Genomic DNA, 23404 nt, shown 5'->3' on the forward strand with positions numbered 1-23404 from the left:
CAGAAGCTAAACCAAATGACCTAATTCTGCAAGGCTCACAAATAAGTGGAGTATTGTACTGTGAGTTGTACAATCTAAGGGGGTTCAACTGGATGGACAAATCAGAAAGAGGTGAAGGGAATGAATAGGTCGGCTGTTTCTCAAATGAATAGATATAATAAACTGGTGTGACATACACATTTTTACATTAAACTGTAGGTTTTACTGCTGTAAAACGCACCATGAGCTTTTAATTCCACAAATTTAATCATTCTGTTCAGCGCCTGAACGCAGCATCACGCATCACGTTTTTATCCAATCACAGTTGGAGGGCGAAGCGCCTCTCGGCGGTGATTGGCTGGAGCGCCTGTCAGTCATTTGTCAGGGTTCTCGGCAGCTGTCAGATTGAGCAGCTTCTCGTCCAAACTGCAAATTGTTGTTTACTGAAGCTGGACAAACACATCTTTTACCTTACAGAGATGCTCGTCTAAGTAAAAAAAAAGGTCAGTAACATCATTTTTAAACGAGCAGTTTTCGATCATTTCTCCGTGGTAGACGCTATAGCTAGCTTATCCCTGCAGTTTAACGGTAACTAACGCTCATTCTGTACTGTTTTAGTTTGCACCTAGCTAGCTAGTAAAGCTAGCAGCGTGACAACTAAGCGCTCAGGGAAGGTTAGCTTCTTAGCCATTAACGTAGCATAGCATTAGTTTTAGTTTGCTACGATGTGATACGATTTTAGGACTCTCCAGTCAATGAATGAAGCGGCTGCACCTGACTGGGCTAACTTAGCTAACGAGCGTATACTCACACAGCGAAACTACGGATTCAGGGCACAGCAGCAGACCCGGTTCCCATCCTCAGGAAGACACTGCAGTTTGATTGAACATCTGATCCTTCATACTTGTGTTTTGCTTGTATTCTCTCATTCATGCCTCTAATTGTATGTTTTCCCCTCTTTGCCATACTTCACAGTGCTGATACTCCTCATCCATCACCCATCACCCTGACCCTCATCCCATCATCACCATGGAGATCGCCAACAACTATGTGATGATCCATGGGAAGAACATATCCCATAACACCGTGGCTGGCTCTGGTGCTGGGCCCCACATGTCCATTGACAAGCTTTTTCCAGCTCTCCTTGAGTGCTTTGGCATCATATTGTGTGGCTACATAGCTGGCAGGTAAGTGTATGGAAGAATAGTTACATGGTAGTTAAAGGAGAGGTTCACAGGCTGGTTTAAGAGACAGCTTTTCCTTGATGTAATTGTTCCTTCTGTTCATAAATACAATTATAGTGTCAGTTCCTAATGAGCTTGGATATGTACGATGGCAGACAAATTAGGAAGGGCTCTCTTCATCTATAAGTAAATATTTAGTGAAGCTTAAATTAATCTAATTTATCATAGGGTGAGAATTAAACACAACTACTATTTTGTCTTCTTAGTTTAGGTCTTCTTAGGCATGCAGCCTGCACGTTAAGTTTCTGCTGACTTGATCGTGTCCTTTACTGTATTTCTACCACTCTGACCTACAGGGCAAATATCATCACAGAGAGCCAAGCGAAGGGTTTAGGGAACTTTGTGTCTAAGTTTGCGCTCCCAGCTCTTCTATTTAAAAACATGGTGCTGTTGGACTTTGGAGATGTCATCTGGGCATTTCTCTGGAGCGTCCTAGTTGCTAAGGTTTGTGTCCTTTTGTATTTCATATCATGATGACCTGAGATGATTGCAGACAAGGAAAGTCTAATTTTGGTAAATACTAAGTCCCATGTTGTGTGTAGGTGACAGTGTTTGTCCTGGTATGTGTACTCACACTAATGGTGGCCAGTCCAGACAGCAGATACAGCAAGGCTGGTCTTTATGCCATCTTTGCTACGCAGAGCAATGACTTCGCCTTGGGATACCCCATAGGTGAGATAGACACTTTTGTTTGTCATTTAGAAAAAACACTTAGTAAGACACAGACAGTATGTATCTCTTTCTCTGTACCTCTGTTTCCTAGTTGACGCTTTGTATCAGAGTACATATCCAGAATACCTCCAGTACATCTATCTAGTTGCACCGATCTCTCTCATGATCCTCAATCCCATCGGCTTCGCCTTTTGTGAGGTGCAGAGGTGGAGGCAGGCCAGCCATCCACAGCGCAGCACTATTGGAATCCTGGGAGTTGTAGTCATACAGGTACTATATATATTTACGTTGAATCACGGCATGCGTAACTTACCTATACACTTTTGTAATTTAGACTCTCTATACATCACCTTTCCAGGTATTGAAGAACCCAATAGTGTTCATGGTGATAGTGGGAATCGTTTCCCACTTTGCCCTCGGCCAAAAGATTCCTGCTGTGTTGTCAGAGTTCATAGATGGCTTGGCCAACTCTTTTGGAGGGGCAGCTTTATTTTATCTTGGCCTCACCATGGTGAGATTTAATCAAGGTTTAAAGTTTGTTTAGTAGTTAAACCTCACTGCATGGTTAATGTAATGCAGTGATTCTCCGACTCAGTCCTCAAGACCCCAACTTCAGTTTATTTTACATCACCTTGGTAAACATCAGAATGAAATCATCTCTCTCTGTGGCAGGTCGGCCAACTTAGAAAACTAACTAGAGACACTGGTGTGGCTTTGATACTCCTCATCACAGCTAAACTGTAAGTACAGTAGCATTGTATTTTTCAGTGGTTTGTACTAAAGTAGCTCTGTATTTATGTATTATCTAATGTATTTGCAACCCTTCATCAGGTGCCATTGTAAATAGGTGCACAGAGTTAATCACACCACCTGTTAGTTTTAATGTTTTGGCTGATCAGTGTACAGTAAAGATGGCTGTACTTGTACCATATGTCTTGCTGTATTGTCCATATATATTTATGCACGTTGTAATGTTTTTGATATATTTAGGCACATTAAAGGTGCAGATTATTACAGCCTCATATTTAGCATCGATTTGAGTCAAAACATATAATATCATATCATAACGAATGTAGCTTTCTGTGTGTGCAGTCATTTGGACTGTTTTTTATGGCCTGATCTTCATTAACTATAGCTACTTAAATTACTGGTCTGCTAGTTTTTTGATATTCTCTCCACCTTGTCCCTTTTCCAGTCTGGTAATGCCGCTTGTCTGCAAAGACATGGTGGATATACTGGATGTAGGAGTGAACAGCACAAGTGCCAACCACACCAGCTTGTCCAACTTTGCATTTCTATATGGAGTCTTCCCAACTGCACCTAGTGTGGCCATCTATGCTGGACACTACAACGTGGAGTTAGAAGTGGTAAGAACTGGTGATGTACTAATCCTACTTTAATAACAAGAAATTTGTCTACACTTAACCATAACACCATTTGAAACATGACTGGACTTAAAAAGAAAAGTCACCAAATAGCATAACACCACCATCCCAGCTGTAATCCTCTGGTCCACTCAGTAATGATACTCCATGAACCTCTTTTCCCTCTAGGTAACATCGGGGATGGTAATCAGCACCTTTCTGTCTGCACCCATCATGTATGTGTCGGCCTGGTTATTAACAATCCCTCTTATGGACCCAACCCCCCTGGTGGCAGAGCTTGAAAACGTTAGCTTCAACATTAGCATTGTCAGCCTCGTAGCACTTGTAAGTATATGTGCAGAAATAATTTGGAGTAAGGCCAATTCAAGAGCAATTTTCCAAAAACATTTTGAGTATGTTGCCGTGTTTTCTCTCAGGTGTGGACCATAATGGTTATGTTGCTCAGCAGGAAGTTTAACAGACTTCCTCACCTGTTCGCCTTAAATCTTTTTCTGGCTCAGGTCAGTGTCCAGTCACAACTCAAGTAATTCAATGCTAAAAAACTGTTTTCCAGCATGTGCTTTACTAGTGATGATTTTTACAGATTGTTGGAAGTTAAATTTGGTCTCTATATAGTATTGTATTTGTTTTTTTAATTGTTCAACAAAATGTTAACTAAATACTTTTTCTCATTTATTCCAGTTCCTAGTGTGTATCAGTATGATCCTGTGGAACTTCTTGGTGAAACAAGATGATAACCTTATTGGCAAAATCCTCACCTTTACTCTACTCTATGGCTCTTTATACAGCACATACATTTGGACAGGCAAGTGTATTTGTGAGCAGTTTAGAAAAAAAAATCTATTTTCATTGATTAAATTACATTTGATGCTTCCAAAGGGGACATTTAATGATGGTGCTTGTACTGTATGTGCCTTGTTCTGTTATTCAGGTTTAATCCCTCTCTGTCTGGCTCTGACTAACAGAGATGATCTGCTGAGGCTGCGTCCAGGAATATTCATGATTTTAGGTTGGGGGTAAGTCAGCACAGGATGTTATCATGTTCAGTTTGTTAGTTCGAAGCAACAGATTTGCACTGCAGATTAAATGTTAATGTAAAACTAAATGTACATTTTCACACCACGTCTTAGATATTAACAAATAAAAAATGTTTGTGAATGTGTAGGGTTCCCTTCCTGATGGTTGGGGGCCTTTTGCTATCAGGAGAGAGGGCAGACACAATCGATTCTGCTTTCTACTATGGCAGAGCTCAGGTTAGAAAACACCTGCTGCACATTATTATGTTTATTGTATGTTTATTGTTTTTTTTATTTTATTTACATTTTCTCTCACCTGTGCCCTGCTCCAGTCTCATTTACCATTTAAACCATTCACGCAGACCTCTACTTTTACTTTTAATAATTCGTTTTTAATTCTAGAACTCAAAATAATGCAGTTCAGTTTCTATTTGGTTCTCTTCCACCCCAGATAATCAGCACTGCAGTGGTGCTTGCAGTCAGCCTGGTGCTCGGTGCGATATCTCTGATGGGTCTTAGCCAGGGAGACAGGGAACAGAGAGGCTACCAGGCCCTAAGCAGGGCTACTGTAACAGGAGTCAGTGATGAGCTGAGGACCCCTGGTGGTCAGGATGAACCACAACAACTACAGGCACAGGCAAACTCACCTGCCTGCAGCATCAACTCAGGTAACTGGTTTACTGATGTAGGTTTATTATATGTTTCTCTTTAAATAACAAATATCTAGATGTAATTTGTGTAATTTGTGTTAAAGTAGGGGTCTTTAGAGGAAGACTAGATAGTTGAAATTAATTACATCTAACTAATCAGTCACTTTTTCTGTTGTGTTGACAGACATCCACAGTTTCTCTCCTGTCCAGACCGTACCTGACATGATAGCCAGCACGCAGAGGGAGCACACAAACAACACAGGTAAACAAACAGATTTTATCATATTATTTTCTAACTGCACAATAAATACAAAATAAAATTGAGCTCTGTTTTACACATAACTCTCATGCGAGTACATGAACTTTTTTACTTCAGACCACAGTGGGGCGCTGTGTGATGGGCAGCAACAGAGTTCTTCTGCCTCCGAGCAGCCATTAGATCTGCCGCCACCTGGCCTTCAATCCCAGACAGATGACAACCAGACCATCAGACACATCATGCTCTGTCTGCTGCTGATTGTCAGCCTGCTAGCGGTGAGAATGAGAGTACTTTGTGAAGCTCTGTTTTCACATGAAAGAGTCTTTATTTTTTTAATTAGCGTAAAAAATATGAATGAAATCAACCATGATTCAATGTGGAAAACATTTTCCAAAGGGGAAGAATATTTCTTAGTGTCTGTGTTTGTGTAATTAGCAAATTAGCAGAAAAAAAGAATATGGTGCTGCTGTCTGATGGTGTATGTTTGTCTGTGTATTTAGAACCTGTCCAGCTGTCTGTGGTGGTTGTTTAACAAAGATCCAGGAAGACTTTATCTTGAACTACAGTTCTTCTGTGCTGTGGCAAACTATGGACAGGTACCAGAGGGTATTTTGGTCACGTGTGTGTGTGTGTGTGTGTGTGTGTGTGTGTGTGTGTGTGTGTGTGTGTGTGTGTGTGTGTGTAAAGATTAGCTGTTACAGTATGGAATAAAAGGTGCGTAACCACTGCTCTTTTTCCCAGGGTTTCCTGTCCTTTGGGATCTTTGGTCTGGACAGACACCTCATCATCCTGCCTTTTAAAAATAAGTGAGCTGAAACTTTTGTTCATTACAAGATCAAATAATCAAACCACAATAATCAAACAGATGACCAGAATATGATTTGTGTCGTATTAGGTTTCTTGGTCTATGGCAGAACAGAGACAATGAGGATCTGAGTCCATCAGGTATTCCAGAGGAGGTCCGGCTCACCTGTACACAGTTTGTCCGCTACCACAAAGAACAGTGTGTACAAGACATTGTACACACTCGCAGGTATGTTTGGTTTTCTTTCTTTTTGGTTTTGTATGTGCTTTTGTTTTGTGGGTTTTATACATTATCTTGTGTCCTCACTTTGTTTGGAAAGTACATATAGATATCTTCAGACAACTGTTTTAGTCAACGTACTTAATCATCTGTTACTGTGAATCTGAACTGTATTACTGTGTCCTTAAATGAATTCTGATCCACTTTATTTAAACGTTACTGTTACTGTTGCATTGGTTTGATTAATTTTCTTTGGATTATTCATTCTTTGCATGTTTGCATGGATTTATCTGTTGCTCCACCCAGCAGTTCCTTCTGTTAATTACAAATTCAGATTTAGCCAGACAATTCTGCTGCATGTCCTACCTTTTTAGAGTCCATTGTAGTTTCACCACACCCAACCTCCAATAGACAAATTAGCTGTGACTGCTGCTGCACCACATTCCATTAATCTTTTATGGTGTTGGCTGTAGTAAGTCAAATTGATCAGAATTTTATCTGAAATCTAGTTTAAACATTAATGAATTTAAATAAAAATAAGCCACTTGACTCAAACGCTACAAAACCTCCATCACCTAAAACACAGTTGCTGGAATTTTATTAGTCTTGGGTGCTTTTCCTTTCTCCTAACACAAAAGTCTTTCCAATATTCCTTTCATGTTTCTCCTTTTCATTAATCCTTACCCCCTCCTTCCATCCCCTCCTTTGCCTCTCCTTTCCTCCCTGCTTCCTTTTACCTTTCCTCTCTTCTTCCTCACCCCCTAGTGGCTCTGGGGAGAGTATGAGTGCTTCCACAGGTGAATCCTTCCTCTGATAATGACAGGTTTGGTGGAGGAGGAGGACTAGAGGTTTTGAGTTTTCCCCCTTCCCATCAGCCCCAGGACCAACAACCAAATAACGATCTTCAGGAGCAACTAAATCAGGAGCCGCAGAATCTGCATCTGATTGAGCAAACCCATGATCAAGCTGAATTCTGTGGCCAGCGTTTGCTTCTATCCCAACTCCAGCTAGCGCCTGAGAATCAAGGCCAAGCTAATTTTTCCAACTCTGATATCCCAGAGGAGCAGATTTCCCAACTCCAGTCTAACCAAGCTCATGACCACCAGCACGATCTTGCTTCAAGCTCACTGCATCTCCATCAACAATTCCAGTCCCATCTCCAAAGAGTCTTTCGTGGCAGTGATCTGGTCGACTGGTTAATTGAGCGGGGCCTGTGTGCTGGGCGAGTTGAGGCCCAACGCTACGGCGTTCGACTTCAGCAGGGAGGAGTGTTGGACCACTTGACATGTCAGTACAGCTTCAGGGACGTACCTACCCTGCTGTACCACTTCACACAGTGTCACAAAACATGAAAGGAAGTGAGGAGAGTGGAGGTGGAGGAGGAGATGAGAACGGGCTCAGAGGTAAACAGCTGTAACCACAAAGGCTTAATACTGACAGAAGTGCCTTAGTGGTGCAGATTTTCTAATGACAGATATTACAGTCTGTGACACTGACACAAATGTAGAAATCATTGTTTTTTCCCACAAAGATATATCTAATCTGTTTGTGGCAATTCTAACACGTTATCCGTAGAGATGATATTAAGTGGTGCAGTTGTACATTTGAGGGCATGTTTTGTTTGATTGAAGGTTTTAGACTGTTCTAGGTGGTCGCCGCTTGTCCTCTTTCGTTTCATCCTGTGGCCCAAATTTGAAAATTTCTAACTCTGGCTACTAATCAGTCCGTTAATAACAGTTAATAACAGTTCTTCCTAAATTTACAGGTATTATGAGGCATAATAGACATAAAAAAGGAGGAAGCTGTAGCATGGACGGTGATAGTTGGGTTTGTAGTGACATTTAAAAAAATATAAACGTTCATTTATGTACCTCACCGTCCTCGGCTTTGGACTAAGCCATCTAGAATATTTTTATATGTTTCAGGGTTTGTTTGTTTTTTTGGTCACTGCTCGTTATAGTCAAATATTTAATTAAATATTTTTCAGTGCCAGTGGTGAGAAGACGAGAGTAAACCAGTACAGTGATCCTAAAATGGTTCTTTGCCAATAGTGTTCTTGCCTGCTTGTTCCGTTTTGTTGTCATGTTGTTATTTGAGTATTTGAGATTTTGCACGCTGTGTCTTTTAACCACTCTGGTCTACGTGGTCCGTTTACATGACCCAGAGCAGGACAGACTTCTGCTCAGCACTCAATCTTTTGCACTGACAGAATTTATGTTTTTCATGTTAATTATGCAACTCTGGGTATTTGTTTAGCAAGGATGCTGCTGCAGAAGATGTTGGTTTTCTTTGTGTGATGAATTAATTGCTGGAAATGTGAAACATTTGTTTTGAACCAATTAGGATCATATGATTGAATGGATTCTTTTAAGTAAATCCTTCCATATTTGGCTCTAGCTTGATTTAAGATAGTGCCAAACCTGACAAGAGATAAAGGTGGTAAAAACCTTAAGGAATGTGTAGTTACATTAAGAAATGTAGACAATCTCACAGCCCTTTATCCAAGTTTTTCTTTATACACTTTGACAACACTTATACACTACTGTACTGACGTAACCCAAGTTAATAACCTATTGACTACTGTGAACTGTACAAAACCACTACTGAACTGTGATTGAGCTCTCACTGACTGCAGTGGGACCTCACTACAGCTACTGTTTGTCTGATAAGTTGCTGCTGATTTATGATATTGATTTATATATAGATTTCTTTAAAACTAAATATTTACTGTATTTTCTCTGTGGCAAATTTCTAAGAATATTGTTCTGTTCCCCCTCTTTATCATGAACCTCCCAAAAACTTAACATGTGCATATATTTTTGTCTCTGTTTCTTCTGCCAGCTGACATCATCTCCATGTAATTCACATGTGCTCCTTGTGTTTACTGAGCTGTTACGATGACATTTTGCAATAGAGTGCCCGTCTAGACCAATGCGAAGGTGTGTCTGTGTTCATGGGAAGAAATTTCTTGAGTTTCTGTGTGATGTTGAAGCAAAGTACTGAGAAAAGGCAAGACAGAGTCTGATGAGATGTGACAGGGTGTTGTTGGTAGACAGGATCAGTGTAACTGTCAGTGTTTTATTGCTATAAGTCAATCAGGGTCAGTGACTGTGTGACCTCAAGAAAGGCACAAATAAAATTCTGTTTGCATCCAAAACCCCACTTTTCACTTTTGAGAAATATGAATCTCATTGTAAACTCAAAGCTGAAAGTAAAACAGTCTTTAATCTGACATCACAGATGATACATAATCAGGTTTATTATTATTATTTTTTTTAATAATCCACAAAAAAACCTACATTGTTCACAACAAATGATTAAAAAAAGGCCGTCTCCCCTGAGCAGATTCGAGTTGTTTAACAGTTTTTGGTCAAATAAGAGGAGAACAAAACATCTCATCCTGAGACCCAACAAGGCCCCTTAAAATGAAAACACTGTCAAAACATTTGCTGCTGTATTCATAAGACTGACACTGATATGTGTTGATGAAAGAGTGAACAGGAAGCTACACTTTAAGACTTTTCTTATAAACTCTGCAAAATAGTAGCATAAAAATAAATAGTTCCATATTAATCTGTAAAACAGTAAATCTGTTACAGCAACAATCTTCATATTGACAGGAGCAAAAATGTGATCTTCTCATGACTGTCAGCAAAAGTAAGGAGCTTTTCAGCAAGGTAAATTAGCTCATGTGTTATTAAACCTGCACAGAAGTCTCACTATACTTGGAGGGGATAAGATGATGATAATATGTAAAACTAATGAATTGAAGCAATGCAGGCTGAGAAAAACCCTCACTGCATAAAAGTAAAATAGTAACCACTAGCACATGTGATGTTAGATGTTTCATACCATCCAACCAAGTTCATTACAGCACGCCTCGTATCATTCATGCCTCTTCTTCTCTTCGAGACCATCATGAGAAGATCACAGCTGTTGCGCACAGATGTTGCAGCAACGGCTGCATTAAGACACATAAGTAAGTGCTTTGAGTAAAAGACATTTAAAAGTCAAAATGAGCTACAGCAGCAGCTTTTCCCACGAGGTCTGGACCTGTATGGCTGCAAACTAGGTAAACATTTCTGAGGAGAAACATGTCTTATTGTCGAACTAGTGAACTACAGTACAGTCTCTGGTCTCCATGATCCAAAGCAGAGTGTAAAATAAACAAAGGACAAATTGAGTCAAAGCCTGAGTGACAAATTCCTCCACGTCAGGGCTAAGTGCCGGCAACTCTGCAGTTATGTACAGTTTTAATAAAAGACAGCAAATCGCTTTTAAAGCTTTATGTGATAACATAGCACTGACACAGGGAACACCAGCAACAACCTTATTGTCATTTCTGTTCATTTTCCATTAGATAGTTTGTATTATCCAGTCACTAGCATCCTTTCTTCAGCCCGAGAAAGAAACTCACGTTTGCTGTGATCAAGTCAGTGACTGAGTTTTTAACTTCCACAGTTTTTCTGTATTAATGACCGGAAATTAAAATCATATTCTAATAATAGAAATTCAGGGTTCATTTCTCTGTCACATTACAATTCTATAGTTTTTAATAATGTCATGTCAACATACTGTATGTTCATACATACATTTTAAACCTCATCTTTTTGCACAACGGACCATTGTCCCATCTCAAAAACAAACGTTTAGCCTCAATCTCAGTAAACTTAAGACTTTTCTTTTTAATCTAAGCATATTTATCTCTGAAGATATTCGTCTGACTCAACTAAGACCTTTGCTGTGTTCATTAGAAATGAGAGATCTTTGGGAGACTGTAGCTTTAGAGTTTGTTGTAACTTGACCTAAAGACATTTCCAAACTTTCAGAACAGGTCATACAGTACTGTCATAAGTATGAGGAGCCTCCGGTGTGACTTAACATACATCACAATGCTGGAGTGGTCAAAAGGTCACATGCCTACCAGCCTTCGGACACAGAGTTGTCCCAGAATCATCGTCTCTTCCGGTCCTGCTCGATTCCGGCCTGACTGGTTCCATTCCTGTCCATGCCATCCACCTTAAGGTGAGCTTTGCTGTAGTGTTTGATCAGCGCTCCAGGGACCAGGGCCATGAGGGCGATGGCCAACAGCTGGGCCAGCGTTGTCCAAGAGAAGATGTCGTCCAGGGAGGAGATCTCTGAGAGTATGGAGCCCGTACGAACACAGATGAAGTTGTATGGAATCAAACCTGGAGGAGAGAACAGCAGCTGTGAGTGATTTGTGTTCGTAGATCTCTATCTGCATTATGTGTGTATGTGTCTTATGTTTAGTCTCACCTATGAACACCGAGAAGAAGAAAATAGGCATAGGAATGTTGAGGACGGGACAGGTGATGTTAAGGAACCAGTTAGGAGTCATAGGGAAGAAGCGAAGGAAAAGTAGGAAGAAGAATAAGCTGCTACGATTTTCCTCCACCTGACAGAGGAAGGAGAGAGAGTCGAAAAGAAGGAATATAAAGACATGGGGATTAAAAAATGGAAAAAAGTGGGAAGGTTAGGAAGCAAGAGGATGAAGTTTGTCATTGTAGGGTTCTCGTACTACTGGCTCACCTTCCTCTGCAGCAGAGACACTTTATCAGGGAAGAGATGAGCCACATACTGCTTTCCAAAGATCGAGGAGAGCAGGAAGCAGAATGTAGAGCCGGATGTGGTGAGCAGACAGGCCAGTACCAGACCCTCCCAGGGCCCGAATATTGCACCAGCTAACATGTTCTGAACGAGGGAGGTCGAGATGGAACTAATTAACCAATCACTGTGTGTATCTCTCCTGTTATTAACACATCTTTACCAACAAATCACCAAAATGACTTGTTAAGACACAGACTTACTGAAATGTGTATGTACAGCATATTTAAGTGGGTCTCACCAGAAAGGAGGAGCCAGGTATGGCAAAGGACTGTTTATAAAGGTAGGCACTGCAGAACAGCAGCAGAACATAGCCATGGTGTTCTCTATTGTAGAACTTGAGCATCTCCGCGAGCTCCCGCAGCTCATCCAGGTCCGACGGGAACTTCAGCCTAGAAGGGGAAAAAAATTGGTGCATAGTGACTTTTCAACTTTAAATAAACAAGTTTATTTAATTATACTTTAAAAATTAGAGCATGTTCCTTGTACTTACATTTGAGTAATAAAGTGGTACATTTACCTGTTTTGGAGAAGTACTTTTTAGGCAAATCCTTGTACTTTTACTTGAGTACTAAGTTAGTGTAAAAGTTTGGTTTCACAGGTTCAACTTAGCAGATTAAAGTCTACCTTCCAGTGATCTCTGGTGGACACACTAGGTTTTCAGCCAGCATATACACAACTTTAGACATATCTACAAACAGTTCAGATCAGGCGATATTTCAACCATATATCACTTAACAATTACCTGTAGTCATTGGTTTCAACAGGGAAGAAAACATGCTATGTTTGAGTGAACCAGCCCTTTAAACAGAATGAGCTGAGTTTAAACACCACAAAATGACTGCAAAAAACAGGATATGCCCTCGTGTGTGTGTGTGTGTGCGCGCAGACATGCAAAGGCGAGTGGTGCAGTAACAGGATCCATTTGATTGAGAGACAGAAATAGCGTCACTGCCTGTAGACTTGAGCACATGGTTGGAGAACCGCGCTGAAAACACATGCACACACTAAAATCCCCCCTTGAAACTCAAGATGCGGACTTCCTCTACCACCTGTTCCGACATTCAGCATTCCTGCTTCCTACTGGTCAGCGGACAAACATTCTGCTCTGTCATTGGTCAGCAGGTTGATGATGTTCAGATACATGAAACTGAACGAATGTATGTACAGTATTTAAGGAGGGAAATGTGTCATCGTGAGCACTTTTAATTTCACTTACGCACTAACCTCGTGAGAAAGATTAAGTCTCACACACACACACCCACACACACACACACACACACACACACACACAGAGTCAAGGTTCTCAGAGGGAGTTTTAATCTCTGAAGTCAGAAACTGATCTCAATCTGGTTCACATTACAGTCGGAAGCATCTGTGAGCTTTAGCCGAAGACTGGAGCTCAACCAGCAGAGCTCCTGATCACCTGCATGTGAACTGCAGGTAGTAGATGCTTGAGCACAAAGCTGTACACAGGATAGTCATGTATTTGTGTTACATGTGTTGTTTTTCAGTTTTTCTTTGGTTTTATTTGTTTTGTTTTTGCAGTTGAGGCTGAGTGGATGAACCATGAAATGGATAGTTTACACTGTGTCCTTGAACACAGCGTGCTACACTACACTTTCTAAAGCCTGACCACAAAAGTAGATTCCAGGTCTTATGATGATCAGTTACAGTAATAGTAATCAAGTTATTTACATTACAGCAGGACGATTATGAATCTCAACTCCAACATCCGTTCTCTAAAATCTACACAAATAGTGGAGCTAATAGATTTTTCCACACTTTTCTGTTGATGACCCTGTATGTTAAACTCTGTGTGTCCAATGTAATTTAACATTTTCACTCTTGTTTAAATGCTGTTTCGCTCTGTGACTCATGGTTTGCAATCATTGCAGTAACACACTACCATGTACACACACACACACACACACACACACACACACACACACACACACACACACACACACACACACACAGGTCCTACTCTTGGCTTCAGACTTGCTGTCTAGGCGTTATTCTATCATCCCTAGACAACCTCACACTGGGCACACTAATGCAGCACAAACATACACACTAATAGATTTGGGTTTGGGCCCAGTTCACATGAACACACACACATTAGTAGTGAGTGATCCATTATCTTTATACCTAAATGCTGTTATTTGTATTATTATTATTAATGGTGAAAAAGCTGAACTATGTGAATTTTAAAAGTCAGGAATGTGTTTAACAGGCTGGTTAAAATGCTCAAAGCAAAATATCCTACAACAGATGGAACATACATGCAGCTGACTTGAATAGTGTTTCCTTCACTTATCACCTTACACCTGTTCACCTTAACCTCTCACAGCAGATTTACATTATGGACAGCATACACTGGGGACAAGCGCTGAGGGGTCACTGGTCACTAGTCCAGCGGTTCCCAGTGTGGGGGTTGGGGGAACCCCAAGACGTCTCAAAATAGTGAAGATTATTTAAGACAAACATTTAAAGCCTACACTAAGTTTACAAACTGTGATGACAGCTCATCAGCATACACTGATTCATTATAGGGGGTCATGAGCCCACAGGGTTGGGACACAACGAGAGAGAACTGGGGCTGGAAAAAATGATTCACACTCATGGCTGTAAGTAATTTAGTTTCCAAACCACCTGATGTTCAGGTTTGAGTAATGCTTGGTAAACCCAACACTGTCACCAGAGAGCAGGAAACATACACAGAAACAGCCAGCTGGGGGTGGGGGGCACAGTGTCAACAACAGAGTCACTGCATCAAGACTGCAACCAGCAATTCATTTCTTTTTTAATTAATCTGCCAATTATTTTCTCCACTAATCACATGTCAAGAAACCTGTGAAACGTGTCAAACAATCCCCACAGTTCAAGACGAGGTCTCTGTTTTGAAAAGACGCATCCATCCTCCCTGAGGAACTGGGACCAGGAGCTGGGACCAGGAGCTGGGACCAGGAGCTGGGACCAGTATCTTAATAATGGACTAATGGTTGCAGATGCATCACTCAAATATGACTACATGAAAAGAAATTCTAATAGTTACTTGTTTAGTTACAGAGGCCCTTCAGTCAGCTGAGGGGTTCCTGTATAAACACCTGTGTTAAAGTAAAGTGAAGAATTAAAGCTCGACTTTCTGTGCACTATGATAAAAAACTTAATAAAATCTGCATTTAACCAACCAAAACAAAAAAATAAAAGCCCAATTTATTGTTAGTTTAATTTAAATCTTTATATATATTTAGGTTAGATGGTCTCTTCTTGGTGTCCCCACCTGTACTCCTGGACTACCCCGTCCTCCCCCTCGGTGTCCGGCTGCTTTGGTCCCGGGGGAAGGTGAGTGGACAGCAGGTAGAGGTGGACACTCGCTGCGGCCACGATGGCGACCAGTCCCGCTAAGGAGCGCATGTTTCTGCCTGTTCACAAGTCAGATTGAATTTAAGATCAGAAGAAAACCACCGGGGAGATAAGGTCGACGTGTTCTGGTCCAGTTGGATGACACCGAGCAAGGGGGGGTGTCCCTCACCGAGCAGCAGGCAACAGATGACGGCTGACGGATCACATGGCAGCCGGAGAGCAGCAACTTTCTGAAAGTTGAATCCTGCTGTTTGCTGCAGGTCCTTCTCTTGTTTCCTGAAATATATCTGGTCACATCTTCCACTGTTTATCCCCAGAACAGAGAAATTAACATGTCACCTAATTAAAAACGAACTTTAGATAAAACTAAGTTTAGCTGGTTCTAACTTTACATGCACTTACACCAACTAACCACCAGCAGGCGCTGTGTTAAAGGCCATGAGTTCACAGGAGTCACATGGACGGTATGAAAATAACTCCAGATGACGTCATCAGGAGGACCAATTATTTTTCATCTCAGTACCCCTCATCTTTACTCACCATGTTTAGATCCAGCTGCAACATTTAAATCCTGCACTAATATTAACTAGTGCTTGTGTCTTTTACTGTTTTGTAGCTGGCTGTGCTCCTTCTCTGCTTTCTGTGCTCCGGCTGCAGACCTGTGAGTCTAATCAGCAGAATGGAAACACCTGGGCCTGGTCTCTTACCCTCACTGCTCTTCAGAGAGTCCATGCTGCACGTCCTCCCCCAGCACTGCTGACTGTACGGATTTCTCCTACCAATTTGTTCAGATTATATGTTGTAGGATATGTATCGATGCACATGTCTATATAAGTCTAAATAAGTACCTTTTCTTTATAATGCATCTACTTCCTAAACTTGTGAAGTATTTCTACACAGCTTCATTAGTTTTTAGTTGAGGATTTGAGTACTTCTTCCACTATTGGATATTTTGTAATAGAACTTCCTTCACACAGTTGTTGTATTTATAGATCTGAATCCCAATTATTAACTTTTCTTATTCAATCACTGGATTAAATAACAGTTAAAACATGAGATAACACAGTCATCAAGATGGTGATGTCAAAATAAAGACATGATCCTAGAAAAAAGTCCTTCTACAGGTATTTTCTTTATTTGTTTTGTGGTTTTATTTGTCATTTTAGTAATCTAGCCACAGGGGTTGCAAGCCAGTCATTTCTGTGCCTGTCCCAAGCCCGGATAAATAGAGAGGGTTGCATCAGGAAGGGCATCCGGCGTAAAAATTGCCAAAATAACCATGCAAATCATCCACAAGACTTTCATACCGGATTGGTCGAGGCCCGGGTTAACAACGACCGCCACCGATGCTGTTAACCTACAGGGTGTCGGTGGAAATTTGACTACTGGTTGTCGAAGAAAGAGGGGAGGCAGAAGGGTTCGTGGTCAGAGAGAGAAGGGAAAAGGCAGGGACATAGATCTGAGATATAGGGACTCTTAACCTTGGCACAATGACAGGGAAAGGCAGAGAGCTGGCAGACATGATGGAGAGAAGGAAGGTAGATGTACTGTGTGTGCAGGAGACGAAGTGGAAGGGCAGCAAGGCACGTAGTATTGGAGGAGGATACAAACTGTTCTACCATGGTGTGGATAGGAAGAGAAACAGGGTAGGAGTGATCCTGAAGGGGGAGTTTGTGAACAATGTCCTAGAGGTGAAAAGAGTCTCAGACAGGGTGATGAGCCTAAAACTACAAATCAAAGGGGTGATGGTGAATGTAGTTAGTGGGTATGCTCCACAAGTTGACTGTGAGTTAGAAGAGAAGGAGAGATTCTGGAGTGAGTTTGATGAGCTCATAGAGAGTATCCCCAGAGGAGAGAGAGTTGTTGTTGGAGCAGACTTCAACAGGCATGTTGGTGAGGGGAACAGAGGTGATGAGGAGGAGATGGGCAGGTTTGGTGTAAAGGAAAAGAATCTAGAAGGACAGATGGTGGTGGACTTTGCTAAGAGGATGGAAATGGATGTAGTCAACACTTACTTCCAGAAGAGAGAGGAACACAGAGTGACATACAAGAGTGGAGGTAGGAGTACACAGGTGGACTACATCCTATGTAGATGAGGTGATTTGAGAGAGGTTAGTGACTGTAAAGTGGTGGTAGGAGAGAGTGTAGCCAGACAGCACCGCATGGTGGTGTGTAAGATGACTCTGGAGGTCAGGAAGAAGAAGAGAGGGAAGACAGAAAAGAAGACCAAGTGGTGGAAGCTAAAGAATGAGGAAACTTGTGAGGAATTCAGGCAGAAGTTGAGACAGGTTCTGGGTGGTCAGGATGAGCTTCCAGATGACTGGGAAACTACAGCAGAGATTATCAGGGAAACAGGTAGGAAGGTGCTAGGTGTGTCATCTGGAAGGAGGAAAGAAGATAAAGACACTTGGTGGTGGAATGAGGAAGTACAGGAATGCATCCAGAGGAAGAGGTTGGCTAAAAGGAAGTGGGATGTAGAAAGGACTAAGGAAAGTAGACAGGAGGAGAGAAGGACTTGTACAGGCTGGTCAGACAGAGAGATAGAGGTAGGAAGGATGTGCAACAGATCAGGGTAAATAAGGACAGAGATGGAAAGGTGCTACCAACCCAGGAGAGTGTGCAGAAACTATGGAAGGAGTATTTTGAGGAGCTGATGAATGAGGAAAATGACAGGGAATGAAGGGAGGGAGATGTGGATGTTATAGAGCAGGAAATAGCAGAGAAATAGATGAGGTGAGGAAGGCTCCGAAAAGGATGAAGAGTGGAAAGGCTGTTGGTCCTGATGACGTACCTGTAGAGGTGTGGAAGTGCTTAGGAGAGGCAGCAGGGGAGTTTCTAACCAGTTTGTTCAACAGGATTCTAGAGAGTGAGAAGATGCCTGAGGAATGGAGGAGAAGCGTTACTGGTTCCGATCTTTAAGAACAAGGGTGACACGCAGAACTGCAGCAACTACAGAGGAATACAGTTGATGAGCCACACAATGAAGCTGTGGGAAAGAGTAGTGGAAGCCAGGCTTAGGAAGAAGGTGGAGATCTGTAAGCAAAAGTATGGTTTCATGCCCCGTAAGAGCACCACTGATGCCATTTTTGCTTTGAGAATGTTGATGGAAAAGTACAGAGATGGTCAGAAGGAGCTGCATTGTGTCTTTTTAGATTTAGAGAAGGCGTATGAACGGGTGCCGAGGGAGGAGCTGTGGTACTGTATGAGGTTGTCTGGAGTGGGGGAGATGTACATCAGAGTACAGAGGAGTTCAAGGTGGAGGTGGGACTACACCAAAGATCAGCTTTGAGTCCCTTCTTGTTTGCTATGCTGATGGACAGGCTGACTGATGAGGTCAGACAGGAATCTCCCTGGACAATGATGTTTGCGGATGACATTGTGATTTGCAGTGAGAGTAGAGAGCAGGTGGAGGAACAGCTGGAGAGGTGGAGGTTTGCTCTGGAAAGAAGAGGCATGAAGGTCAGTCGTAGTAAGACAGAATACATGTGTCTAAACGAGAGGGATCAAGGTAGAAGAGTGAGGTTACAGGGGGCTGAGGTGAAGAAGGTGCAGGAGTTTAAGTACTTGGGTTCAACAGTTCAGTGTGATGGGGAGTGTGGAAAAGAGGTGAAGAGGCGAGTGCAGGCAGGTTGGAGCGGGTGGAGGAAAGTGTCAGGAGTGTTGTGTGACAGAAGAGTGTCAGCAGGACTCAAAGGAAAGGTCTACAAGACAGTGGTGAGACCAGCTCTGCTCTATGGGTTAGAGACGGTAGCAGTGAGAAAGAGACAAGAGGCTGAGATGGAGGTAGCAGAGATGAAGATGTTGAGGTTCTCTTTAGGAGTGACAAGGTTAGACAGAATAAGGAACGAGTACATCAGAGGGACGGCTCACGTTGCCTGCGTTAGCAACAAAGTCAGAGAGGCCAGACTGAGATGGTTGGAACATGTTCAGAGGAGGGATAGTGAATTATATTGGTAGAAGGATGTTGGAGATGGAGCTGCCAGGCAGGAGGGCAAGAGGACATCCTAGGAGGAGATATATGGATGTGTTAACAGAGGACATGAGGTTGGCTAGTGTTAGGGTAGAAGATGCTCATGATAGAGTGAGGTGGAAAAGGATGAACCACTGTGGCGACCCCTGATGGGAAAAGCCGAAAGAGAAGTAGTAAATTGCAGCTCTGCAGAACCATCTAGTGTGTGATAATAAGAGTCACATTAAAATATAATGAATACAGGCTGAAAAATAGAGCAGTAACTATCCCATAATCCTTTTATTTACTTTAACTAGTGATGTTTCCAACGCAGAAACAAAATATCTCTTGAATCCCGCATTAAGCAGAAATTCACTGTTTCTCAACAATTTGCAAATATAAATGAAACATAGAAACATCTAGTTTCCATTTGTAGAGTTCATTTTAATTTATCAGGTGATGGAGTCTCTAAAAAGTTTTACTTTTTACTGCTAGTACACCAAGTACTGTAAAGTACAAATGATCTCACTTTGAATATAACGTAGCTGCAGTTTCAAGGTTTTGGTTGAACCTTAAAACCGACTCTAGGAGCTTTTTACTTTTCCTCACCCTGATAAAAATACCAACCAGCATTTTTTTCACAATCTGTTAATAATCTATCAATAAATATTGACATCACTTATTTATTCAAGCCAGTCAAGCTGATGAAATAAAGTGTCTGCTTGTTTTAACTTACGGAATTAAAAATAAAAGGCTCTGCATTGAAATAGTCTTGTTTTAATGCTTCCATGAATCCTAAGGGAGAAAAAGGTGGGCAGAGGATGAGAGAAGAGAGAAACAGACAAATAAATAAATAAAATAAATAAATAAAATAAAGGACGTTAACATGAAGAAATAAAAGTGAAACATGGCAAAACACAAAGAAAGATGTAAGTTGTTAAAGAGGAACTCGATACGTAGCTGATCCATCAACATCTAATCAAAAGGGTTGTTAATATTTACATTAAAATTGTAATTAAAAACAATGCCGGGACTATAAATTAAAGATTTGTACAGTTAACTGGATTTTAGCTGAAAAGTAGATCATCTAAAACAACAGCGTCGGTCGAAATGTTTCATTTTCCCTCGCTCCACAAAGTCGTCACGTTATTTAAGGAGGATTCAGCCACTGAGAGGATCTTTCACAACACATCAGTAAACCAACACTATTTGCATTGACATTATTATAGTATGGCTGCAGTGTTCAAACTAACAGTCTGAGGGCTATTAGGCACATTTATACACAAAACCAATGTCACACAAGGACCACTGTGTGTGTGTGTGTGTGTGTGTGTCTATATACATATAAATATATATATATATATATATATATATAGAGAGAGAGAGAGAGAGAGAGAGAGACATAAATGCACTGACTTGAATAGTGTGTGGAGAGGTTCTTAATTTAATGCATTCCTTCACTTATCACCTACTCCTCTTCACCTTAACAAATGATCTCTCTGTTCCTGGATTGACAGAATACAATAAAGGAACACACCATGTTTAGATCCAGCTGCAACATTTAAATCCTGTACTAATGTTAACTAGTGCTTGTGTCTTTTACTGTTTTGTAGCTGGCTGTGCTCCGGCTGCAGACCTGTGAGTCTAATCAGCAGAATGGAAACACCTGGGCCTGGTCTCTTACCCTCACTGCTCTTCAGAGAGTCCATGCTGCACGTCCTCCCCCAGCACTGCTGACTGTACGGATTTCTCCTACCAATTTGTTCAGATTATATGTTGTAGGATATGTATCGATGCACATGTCTATATAAGTCTAAATAAGTACCTTTTCTTTATAATGAATCTATTTTCAAGCCTTGTACAGTAAGTATTTCTACACAGCTTCATTGGTTTTTAGTTAAGGATTTGGGTACTTTTTCCACTGTTAGATATTTTTTAATAGAAACTTCCTTCACACAGTTGTAGTATTTATAGATCTGAATTCTAAATATTAACTTTTTTGGATTAAATAATAGTTAAAACATGAGATAACATGATGTCAAAATAAAGACACGATCCTAGAAAAAGTCCTTCTACAGGTATTTTCTTTATTTGTTTTGTGGTTTTATTTGTCATTTTAGTACAATACAACATATGACATGGCACAGTATTGGATATTAATAAAGTTTTAGTTTCCATTCTTTGCACAGCTGTTTCTTTTTCTTCTCATGCCACACGATAGCCCTCTGCAAAAGAAATGTAAAACATTTAGTCCCAAATAATACAAACAGGAAACTGCAACACAATCTCAAAGTAAAATTGAACTCTGTGCTGATAATGACAATTTAACATTCTCCCTCTTTGAATAGTATGAATCTGATATGATGTTATTTTGTGAGTTACAAGTATCATGAAGCTGTAATTAATTTACATTTACATTACACTGAAAAAATAAAAATAAATAGTGATAATTCTTTATATTTGTTGATGTTACAGTGGTGTGATACACACAAAAATTACATGTCTAATGTGATGCATTGTATTAAAACCGGCACAAAGAAGATTGTTGCTTGCTTTGTGTGCGTGAAACATCGTGGTAATATTGAACCAGGTGTGTAGCAGAGGTGGTGTCTGAACATAATGAAAAGATTAAAGCTTATGTGACTCCTAGAAGGTAATGTACAAAGAAAACAGGAAGAGAAATATCAAGTAAATGCATCTCAGTTTTAGGAGAGTGATAAAAACAGCTTACTAAGGCGTACTAACCTTTAGGTTGATCCTTCATTTTCCGAGCAACAAAATTTGTGGTTCAACTTCCTCCTCTGGAACAACTACAAGATTTCAACACAGGTGCCGTTAGCAGCAAATCCACAAACATTTAGATCTGTGTTAGTTTGTAGTGTAAGAAAAGAATTAAGAATTTTAGTAAGATATTCTCACATGGACAGACATGTACCTCTGCTACACACCTGGTAATATTGAACCAGGTGTGTAGCAGAGGTGGTGTCTGAATATAATGACAGGTAAAAGCCTATGTGACTTCTAGAAAGTAATGTACAAAGAAAACAGGAAGAAATATGAGTAAATGCATCTCAGTTTTAGGAGAGTGATAAAAAGCTTGTACTAACCTTTAGGTTGTTCCTTCATGATTCCGGGTTTTGAACCTGCCCCAAAATCTCCTTTTGGGGTCAGTCCTTTCTCCTCTGGAACAACTACAAGATTTCAACACAGGTGCCGTTAGCAGCAAATCCACAAACATTTAGATCTGTGTTAGTTTGTAGTGTAAGAAATGAATTTTAGTAAGATATTGTCACATGTACAAACATGCAGGACAATCTGTACCTTTACTGTCCCCAGATGAACCCGTGGAGGACGACACTTGAAGTGCGATCACGAGAGCAAAGAGCAGGATCACAATCTTAGCTTTCATTTTCTACAAGACAACACTCAGTCTTAGTGTAATCCTCTGTCTTTCACCTTATGATACAAATATGTTCAGAAAAAGCTGGAAAGAGATTTCAAACAAGAGCTCACCTCTGTTTTTCTGTGGAGCAGCAGTCTTTAGATGTCTCTTAATGATGTCCCTGCTGTGACTTTATAGTAGACACCTCACAGGCAGGGTGTGTGTATATTTATTGATATTAAAATGATATCAAAGTGACGCCATGTCTCTGCTCAGGTTCACAACACAAACAAGTTTTTCAAATCATTGATGCGACAAGACACATTCAGCCCAAGTCAAAGTCACACAGATGTGAGCTGACACAGTGTTTTCTATAATAAAGCACGGTCACGCTTTCATGGAGTCCTCTGCTGCACATCCTGTGATATTTACTGTATGAAAGGTTGTGGGCTTAGTGGAGCAGAGCTATTGTGACAGTTTTGATTATCTTCTTGTCCTTACTTTCACATTTCATCTAATAACCACTTAAATACTCCTCATCTTACACAAACGCCAGGTGCCAGGTGATATTGTTCAGCATTCACAATCAGACGTTTCTTTTTGTTCATTATCATTACATTAAATACTATATTGCAGCTCTGCAGCAATCTAGCCACAGTCGTGACTTCTGTGCCGGTCCCAAGCCCGGATAAATAGAGAGGGTTGCGTCAGGAAGGGCATCCGGTGTAAAACTTGCCACAAACAACATGCGAATCGTCCATAAGAATTTCATACCGGATCGGTCAAGGCCCGCTTTAACAACGACCGCCACCGATGCTGTTGTCCTACGTTCTCTATATTCTAGAGGTGA

The 23404-nt window shown here is 40.9% G+C and overlaps 2 protein-coding genes and 1 long non-coding RNA gene across 5 annotated transcripts; 1 reads left to right on the plus strand and 2 right to left on the minus strand.

Moving 5' to 3' along the window:
• The first annotated feature begins 361 nt into the window (after positions 1-361).
• gpr155b (G protein-coupled receptor 155b) lies at positions 362-9355 on the plus strand. Of its 3 annotated transcripts, none has more exons than XM_026353895.1 (20): positions 362-479; positions 953-1166; positions 1520-1667; positions 1766-1895; positions 1987-2165; positions 2254-2406; positions 2568-2635; positions 3091-3262; positions 3449-3604; positions 3697-3780; positions 3962-4085; positions 4212-4296; positions 4446-4533; positions 4748-4964; positions 5131-5208; positions 5323-5480; positions 5706-5801; positions 5947-6011; positions 6101-6238; positions 6995-7179. In XM_026353895.1, exons 2-20 carry the CDS (start codon positions 1009-1011, stop codon positions 7041-7043), a joined length of 2346 nt encoding a protein of 781 aa, XP_026209680.1. In that variant the 5' UTR covers positions 362-479; positions 953-1008; the 3' UTR covers positions 7044-7179. The 3 variants fall into 3 exon arrangements, with proteins under 3 accessions (XP_026209680.1, XP_026209679.1, XP_026209678.1); XM_026353893.1 differs by having other exon boundaries at positions 373-480; positions 954-1166; positions 7053-9355; XM_026353894.1 differs by having other exon boundaries at positions 6101-7179.
• Positions 9356-9507: 152 nt separating this feature from the next.
• LOC113158168 (transmembrane protein 41A-B-like) lies at positions 9508-15472 on the minus strand. The gene is made up of 5 exons (XM_026353896.1): positions 15141-15472; positions 12096-12246; positions 11780-11941; positions 11507-11645; positions 9508-11418 (listed from the first exon to the last, which is right to left on the minus strand). Exons 1-5 carry the CDS (start codon positions 15272-15274, stop codon positions 11183-11185), a joined length of 822 nt encoding a protein of 273 aa, XP_026209681.1. The 5' UTR covers positions 15275-15472; the 3' UTR covers positions 9508-11182.
• Positions 15473-21239: 5767 nt separating this feature from the next.
• Positions 21240-22827, minus strand: LOC113158170. Its single transcript, XR_003298556.1, has 5 exons — positions 22686-22827; positions 22494-22584; positions 22280-22363; positions 21918-21982; positions 21240-21397 (listed from the first exon to the last, which is right to left on the minus strand). It is a non-coding gene; the product is annotated as an uncharacterized LOC113158170 (long non-coding RNA).
• Between the last annotated feature and the right edge of the window lie 577 nt (positions 22828-23404).

The sequence above is a fragment of the Anabas testudineus genome, chromosome 15, assembly GCF_900324465.2.
Source record: "Anabas testudineus chromosome 15, fAnaTes1.2, whole genome shotgun sequence".
In the NCBI taxonomy this organism is placed as follows: domain Eukaryota; kingdom Metazoa; phylum Chordata; class Actinopteri; order Anabantiformes; family Anabantidae; genus Anabas; species Anabas testudineus.